The following is an 8,597-nucleotide window of genomic DNA, read 5'->3' as shown; positions in this document are numbered from 1 at the left end:
AGGACCCGGAAGACACGATCAGAGACATCACGTACCCTTGCACCTGGGAGGCAACATACCAATCGTGAGTCTCTCTCGTTCCCACAAAACCTCCTATCTGTGCCCCGAACTAGCGAGTCCCCGATTACTACTGCTCTGCTCTTCTTCACCCTTCCCTTCTGAGTAACGGGGACAGGCTCCGTGCCAGAGACCTGAGCCCCGTTACTTACCCCTGGTAAGTCGTACCCCCCCCAAGTATCCAAAATGGTATACTTGTTCTTGAGGGGAACGGCCGCAGGGGGTCCCTGCACTGGCTGCTTCCTCCCAGTCCCCCTCACTGTCACCCATCTATCTGCCATCTTTGGAGTTACTACTTCCCTGTAACTCTGATCTATGACCCCCTCTGCCTCCCGAATGATCCTAAGTTCATCCAACTCCAGCTCCAGTTCCCTAACACGGTCTTGGTGGAGCTGGAGATGGGTGCACTTCCTGCAAGTGTAATCGGCAGGGACGTCGATGGCATCCCTCACCTCATACATGTTGCAGGAGGAACATTGCACTGCCTTCACTGCCATCCCTCTGAAAGTAACCTTTTATTAAAAAAAAAACTGGGTCTAAAGAATACAACAAGCAAAATGCAGCACTTACCTACTTATCACAACGGGTCTTATTATTTAGATTAGAGGAGGAGGGCGGGTGGGAGACACTACCTCTGTAGTGCCTCGGGTTCTTCTCCGGCACGCTTTTAAAGGGAAAAAAACCTACCCGGCTGCCCCTCCGGTCTTCGTCACTTCCCTCTGCTGCTCCCGCTCTTTCTTTGAAGGAGAGAGAAAACAAAACACCGATGCCCGCTACAGGTAAGTAATTTTGAAAAAAACTCTTACCTTAGCTGTAGTCTCCCGGGTTCACCTCAACTCGGCCGCTGCTCCCACTCAAATGACCGTTGGTGGTGAAACAGTGAGTATTTATACTCACAGTTCTCCTTCCCGGCTGCCCCTCTGCTTGCCGTCACTTCCTCTGCTGCTCCCGCTCTTTCTGTGAAGGAGAGAGAAAACAAAACACCGATGCCCGCTACAGGTAAGTAATTTTGAAAAAAACTCTTACCATGGCTGTAGTCTCCCGGGTTCACCTCAACTCGGCCGCTGCTCCCACTCAAATGACCGTTGGTGGTGAAACAGTGAGTATTTATACTCACAGTTCTCCTTCCCGGCTGCCCCTCTGCTTGCCGTCACTTCCTCTGCTGCTCCCGCTCTTTCTGTGTAGGAGAGAGAAAACAAAACACCGCTGCCCGCTACAGGTAAGTAATTTTGAAAAAAACTCTTACCTTAGCTGTAGTCTCCCGGGTTCACCTCAACTCGGCCGCTGCTCCCACTCAAATGACCGTTGGTGGTGAAACAGTGAGTTTGTTGTCAGTTTCTTCCTCCTTGGTGAACTTTATGCCTGTGAGGGTATTGTTGATGATGTTATATGTCTCTTCTATCTTGTTTTGTTTTGTGATGACAAAGGTGTCAGCTACGTAGCGGACCCAGATTTTTGGTTTAATGGTTGATAGGGCTGTTTGTTCTAGTAAGGCTCACTGGTCTATAATTACCTGGGTCATCTCTACTGCCCTTCCTGAACAAGGGCACAACATTTGCAATCTTCCAATCCTCTGGTACTAAACCTGTAGACAATGATGACTCAAGTATCAAAGCCAAAGGCTCTGCTATCTCCACCCTAGCTTCCCAGAGAATCCTCGGATAGATCCCATCCGGCCCAGGGGACTTGTCTACTTTCACTCCTTCTAGAATTGATAAGACCTGTTCATAACTAACCTCGATCTTTTCTAGTCTAATATCTCGTACCTCATTCTTCTCCTCTACAATATTCTCCTTTTCCTGAGTGAAAACCAATGAGAAATGTTCGTTTAGCACTGCTCCGATCTCTACAGGGTCCACACTCAACTTCCCACTTTTGTCTTTGACTAGCCCTATTCCTACCCTAGTCATCCTTTTATTCCTCACATACCTATAGAAAGCTTTAGGGTTCTCCTTTATTCTATTTGCTAAAGACTGCTTGTGTCCTCTCTTTGTTCTTCTTAACTCTCTCTTTAAATCCATCCAAGTTGCTCTGTAACTCTCCATCGCTTCATCTGAACCACCTTGCCTCATCAACACATAAGCCTCCTTCTTCTGCTTAACAAGAGATGCAATTTCTGTTGTAAACCACAGTTCCCTTACCTTATCACTTCCTTCCTGCCTGACAGGGACATACCTATCAAGGACACGCAATATCTATTCCTTAAACCAACTCCACATTTCCATTGTCTGCATCCCCTGCATTTTGCTATCCCATTCTATGCATCCTAATTCTTGCCTAATCGCATTATAATTGCCCTTACCCCATCGGTAACTCTTGACCTGTGGCATGTACCTACCCCTTTCCATTGCTAAACTAAACGTAACTGAATTATGGTCACTCTCTCCAAAGTGCTCACCTACAACTAAATAAGACACCTGGCCTGGTTCATTACCAAGCACCAGATCCAGTGTGGTCTCCCCTCTTGTCGGCCCTTCGACATACTGTGTCAGGAAACCCTCCTGTACACATTGGACAAATACTGATCCATCCAATGTACTAGAATTATAGCATTTCCAGTCAATGTTGGGGAGGTTAAAGTCCCCCATATTGACCACCATGTTCCTTTCACTCCTACCCAGAATAATTTTGCTAATCCTCTCTTCCACCTCCCTGGAACTTTGCAGAGCCCTATAAAAAACTCCCAGCAGTGTGACCTCTCCTCTCCTGTTTCTAACTTCAGCCCACACTACCTCAGTAGACAAGTCCTCATCAAAAATTCTCTCAGCCACGGTTATAGTATCCTTGACTAACAATGCCACACCTTTCCCTCTTTTACCACCTTGGCTGTTCTTAATGAAAGATCTATACCCTGGAGCCTGCAACATCCATTCCTCACCTTGCTCTATCCATGTCTCCGAAATGGCCACAACATCGAAGTCCCAGGTACCTATCCATGCTGCAAGCTCACCTACCTTATTTCGGATACTCCTGGCATTGAAGTAGACACACTTCAAACCAGTTTGCTGTCTGCCAGCACATTCCTGTGACCCTGAAATCCTGTCCCTGTCCTTCCTACTCTCATCCTCCTGTGCACCACAACTACACCTCAGATTCCCATCCCCCTGCTGAGCTAGTTTAAACCCATCTGAATAGCACCAACAAATTTCCTACCAAGGATATTAGAACCCCTCTGTTTCAAGTGAAGACCGTCCTGTTTGTACAAGTCCCACCTTCCCCAGAATGAGCCCCAATTATCCATGTACCTGAAACCCTCCCTCCTGCACCATCCTTGCAGCCACATGTTCAGCTGATATCTCTCTCTGTTCCTTGCCTCACTATCACGTGGCGCGGGTAACAAACCAGAGATAACAACTCTGTTTGTTCTAGCTCTCAGCTTCCACCCTAGCTCCCTGAAATCCTGCCTTACATCCCCATCCCTGTTTCTACCTGTGTCGTTGGTACCTACATGGACAACAACTAGAGGCTGGTCACCCTCTCCCATCAGAACCCCAAAGATATGATCTGAGACATCACGGACCCTGGCACCTGGGAGGCAACACACCAACCGCGAGTCTCGTTCGTTCCCAACAAAACTTGACCAGTATTGACCACTACAGCCTCTTTCTGACCCGCTGATGGAGCACACACTTTCACTGAAACTGCTGAGAGCTATCCAGGACCTAGTGTCTTTGCTGCATCCAGTGCCTTCATCCATTTCTTGAGATCACAGGGAGTGAATCGAGTTAGTTGAAGACTAGGAATTGTGATGTTTGGACTTTCAGGAGGAAGCCAAGATGGATTGTCCTCTTGGCCCTTCTGACTGATGCTGGGTCTTGTCTTTTATATTAACTGTCTGTCCTTTGACATCATTGTGTATGTGGTTTAATCATACATCATCATTCATAGCTGGATATGACAGTACTGCTTAGCTGTTATCTATGGGATCGATGCTGTGGCTTTAAGAGATGTGTTTTGTCCGAGTTTCTTTTAGACAGAGATTGGGGGACAGGTTCCAAGCAGTCTGAAGAAGATAACAACTTTAAAAAGTTGGAACAATAGAAGCAGCCTGAGTGGGTGTGGTGGAGCTCCAACAAAAACAGGGAGTTTAGAATTAGCTTTCAGCTTGCTGTCTGGATCTGGGAAGAAGTGGAAGCTATTTCTTTCCCCTCTCTTGGTTATAGCTGGATGTTAGGGGTTCTCTGCCTGATAGTGGAGAAGCATGTGAGACAATCTGTTTTCTAAGTTTCCCTCTACCAAGGGTGTGTTTTTGGAATGTCATTGCTTCTATTAAGTTTCCAAGTAGAGTTAAATTAATCCAATTCTTTCTTTCTTCTGTTGTATTTTAACTGTCATAGATGGATAAAGTGTGTTTTGCTTTAAATCCAGTAGTTTGACCAAACAAATTGCATCTGGAATGCGACACCTTACATATATCTTTAAGATAATAATACATTAGGGTCAAGGCTAACTTCTGAATATTTTGAGGGGGCTTGGTCTGGTCCATAACACGCTGCTGTGTCTATCACATGTTGCTCCTGCTGCCTGGTATCCAAGTAGCCCAGGAACATTATACTTCACCTAGTGGTCACCCCATTTTTAGGTATGTCTTATGCTGCTCCTAGCATCTCCATGGGTAGGCAGGAGTAGTGCCTAATCGGCTTGGGGATCAACCCCATCCCTGGATGGATGGGAAGGAGGCTGGAATCTAGGAAAGGGTCGCAGGGATTCAGGTATTCCAGTTGTGGGATGGAGGTAACTTGGATGTTGATTCCGAGATGTTGGTTGCAGGGATTGCCTTGATGGTCTTTGGGGTGGGACAGATATAGTGGTCAGCTGGAGGGACTGGAAGTTGATGTGTCCAGTGCTGGCCCATGGGGACTGGTGATGGTTGGAGGGTGTCCGCTTGTGGTTGGGGTGCAATTTTGGTGGTGATCAGGAAGTCTACTGCTGGCTAAAGAATGCCACATGTTGGGTATGATTGGTGGGGGAGGTAAGTGATTGTAGTGTAACTTGCTGTCACCTTAAACGGGTTATTTTGTCCTTGAGTTTTTTTTTAAAGAGAGGACATAAAAGTAGAGGTGCCGAGGGATCTAGGAACGGCCTAGTTTAACAATGGCAGGGGAGTAGCCAGTTCTCCCAGTTCAGGTTTTTCTAGTTTGGTTAAGCTGTAGCAGACACAGGATGCTGGAGTCCAGGAAGGTTACAAGCTTCAGCAGATGATTCCTGACTGACTTTCTCTCTGAAATCTCGCTGGATGTTGCTCCTCCTGCCTATACCAATCTGAGTTTCAATTTACCTTTTAGCCAAGGGGTGTATTTATGGGATGTTACTGGCTTGGAACAATTCCTTCATTAAGTTGCTGTACGGGGTCAGTTAAGTTTCCCAATAGTTAAGTTATTCTAAGTGCAGTTTTATTTTATTTGTCTTTCAACTGTAGTGTTTGAATAAATTCTATTTTGCTTAAAGCTAAGTGGTTTGGCCAGCTGCATCACACCTGGAATATTCACTTCACATCTGCCTGTAAAATAAGAAAAATTTAGCGTCTAAGCTACCTTCTAATAATAATTTGAGGGGGTACTGGCCAGGTCCATAACAGTGGGATGGGCAGGGAGAGCTAACAATAGATGAGGCTGTGGCTGGGTATAGGTTTTACTGAATAGCTTGTTGGGACATTTATGACACACATTAGCAGCTCTGTAACAGCACATTCTTCATTACTTCAACCAGTTCACCTCCAACGAACTGGCCAGTTTCCTGAAATCAGGGAAACCCAACTGTGGTTAAAATGGAATCTTCACTTTAATGTTTAAACAATCAAGCTGCCTCCCATGAATTGATTGGTCAGTGACCGTTGCACACTGAAACCAGAAATGGGTGGGTTTGAGTCGAAAAGTGTGGTACTGGAGAGGTACAGCAGGTCAGGCTGCATCCAAGACGCAGGAGCAATATTCCTGATGAAGGACATCTGCCCAAAATGTCGATTCTCCTGCTCCTTGGATGCTGCCTGACCTGCTGTGCTTTTCCAACAATACATTCTCGACTATTTATGATTCTAAACTCTAACATAATCCTAGTCCATAGATTTAGGAGTTAAACTTCAATCATATATCATAGTAAGTTAATGTGTCGAGTTTCACATGTGAAAAATAACCATTTGGACAAGTTACCTCAGGACATCAAATAATTGTTATACCTTATTGCCTGGCTCTTGTAGCACAAGATAGTTCACATTGGACATTTTGGCCAGAGCAGCCTAACTGTCCGAAAAGATAATACTCAATATAAACATGATGGACATATTTAAATGTGCTCCACTTGTCAGTTCTGAGGATAGGTGACAGCTGTAAGCAGAAATATGTCACCAAAATTCTTACGTCTAAGCATCCTCCTTACACTTTATCTGAGTATGAATGATGACATTAACATTTCACACAGTTTCATAGTATAAATAAATCAGGAGAGAAATTGCTGGAATAACTCAGCATGTGTGGTTACATTTGTTGGGAGAGAAACAGAGTTAATGTTTCAAGTCTGGAGTCAATTCTGATGAAAGGTCACTGGACTCTGTTTCTCTCTCCACAGATGCTGCCAGATCTCCTGAGTTTCTCCAGCAGTTTCTGTTTTTGTTTCAGATCTCCAGCATCTGTAGTTTTTAGTTTCATTAAAATAAATTAGGACTGTGGTGTTCTTGGCAAAGTCTAAACATTGGGTTACGTTTGTATTCTTGACTTGTTGATGCCAACGTGATTGTTGAGTAGGTGAGGGGGAGAAGCTAAATACATTCATTTTGATTTTTATTTTCTTGTGTGTGTGTTTTAAACTAATGTAACTCTTCTGTTTTCTTTCTGCACCTAGTATTCTATCTGGACGGCCTTGTGGGTGGCCTGGAATGTATTCATTTTCTGTTTCTATTTGGAAGTTGGAGGACTCTCAAAGGTAAGAATTAGCCTTTAAAAGAAACAGCATGTATAGGAGCAGCTGGACAGTTCTTTCGATTGTAATAATTTTGGAGTGAATGATAAATTCACATCTCATAATGTCAGCACGTCCCTTTAGTGAGAAGTCAGGTTCATTTGTTTGCTGCTTGCTGTTGCTTATTTTTACTGGACATCCTGCTTCGACTGCCTGAGGCCTAGAGCAGTATCTCTTGTCCTGACTCTGCTGTTAGCTGAGGATCTGCTGTTTGTTCTCAGTTACCTCAGTCTTTACTGCAAAAAAGTCTTAATCTTCCAGCTTTATTTTAACCTGAACAAAGAGAACAAAAGGTGCTTTAGAATGTAAAATGAGGTAACATTGTGGCACCAGTGACAGGCTACGCAGTAATTGTCTAACAGTAATTGTCCATCAGGTACTGTCTGATTGCTTAAGATACACTGTTCATGGTAACCCTTGTTTGTGTTGAGTAATTAACATTGTTACTTTTGAGTACACAAGCGTAATGCTGATTAGTTGGAAATTGTGACATCCTAGTAAATTGCCTCTGAACCTGTTCCAAAGCTTCCACACTCTTCCTATAATGCAGTGACCAGAACTGTACACAATACTCCAAATGTGGCCACACCAGAGTTTTGTGCAACTGCATCATGACATCATGGCTCCGAAACTCAATCCCTCTGCCGATAAAAGCTAACACACTGTATACCTTCTTAACAACCCTATCAACCTGGATGGCAGCTTTGAAGTTGTACATGGACATCATGATCTCTCTGCTCATTGACACTACCAAGTATCTTACCATTCACTAAGTATTCTGCATTCCTGTTGCTCCTTCTAAAGCAAATCACCTCACACTTTTCTTCATTAAATGCCATTTGCCACCGCTTAGCCCAGATATGCAGCTTACTTATGTCCCTCTATAACCTACAACATCCTTTGGCACTATCAACAACTCTACTGACCTTAGGGACATCTGCAAATTTACTAACCCATCCTTCTACGCCCTCATCCAGATCATTTATAAAAATGACAAAAAGCAGTGGCCCCAAAACTGATCCTTGTGGTACACCACGAGTAACTGAACTCCAGGATGAATATTTCCCCTCAATCACCACCCTCTGTCTTCTTTCAGCTAGCCAATTTCTGATCCAAACTGCTAAATCACCCTCAATCCCATGCCTCTGTATTTTGTGCAGTAGGCATCCATGGGGAACCTTATCAAATGCCTTGCTGAAATTCATATACACCACATCAACTGTTTTACCCTCATCAACCGGTTTGGTCGCCTTCTTGAAGAACTCAATAAAGGTTTGTGAGGCACGACCTACCCTTCACAAAAGTATGTTGACTATCCGTGTTTTCCGATCGTGTTTTCCGGGTCCTGGAGGGGGAGGGGGAGCAGCCCGAAGTCGTGGTCCACATTGGCACCAACGACATAGGTAGGAGGAGTGCCGAGGATGTTAGACAGGCTTTCAGGGAGCTAGGTTGGAAGCTCAGAGTTAGAACGAACAGAGTTGTTGGCTCTGGTTTGTTACCCGTGCCACGTGATAGAGATTCGAGGAATAGGGAAAGAAAACACTTAAATGCGTGGCTACAGGGATGGTGCAGGAGGGAGGGAGTCC

General features: G+C 44.7%; 1 protein-coding gene across 2 annotated transcripts in view; it reads left to right on the top strand.

Moving 5' to 3' along the window:
- Positions 1-8,597, top strand: part of LOC122549455 (sodium/potassium-transporting ATPase subunit beta-1-interacting protein 3-like) — a 475,134-nt gene that overhangs the window by 261,068 nt on the left and 205,469 nt on the right. For both annotated transcript variants that reach the window (XM_043689300.1, XM_043689301.1), the window contains exon 3: positions 6,895-6,975. In XM_043689300.1, the coding sequence (XP_043545235.1) occupies positions 6,895-6,975 (81 nt within the window). The remainder of the gene's footprint in view (positions 1-6,894; positions 6,976-8,597) is intronic.

Source organism: Chiloscyllium plagiosum, chromosome 4 (genome assembly GCF_004010195.1).
Source record: "Chiloscyllium plagiosum isolate BGI_BamShark_2017 chromosome 4, ASM401019v2, whole genome shotgun sequence".
Classification (NCBI taxonomy): domain Eukaryota; kingdom Metazoa; phylum Chordata; class Chondrichthyes; order Orectolobiformes; family Hemiscylliidae; genus Chiloscyllium; species Chiloscyllium plagiosum.
The sequence above is the reverse complement of the archived record's forward strand: the minus strand, read 5'-3'. Positions and strand labels throughout refer to the sequence as shown.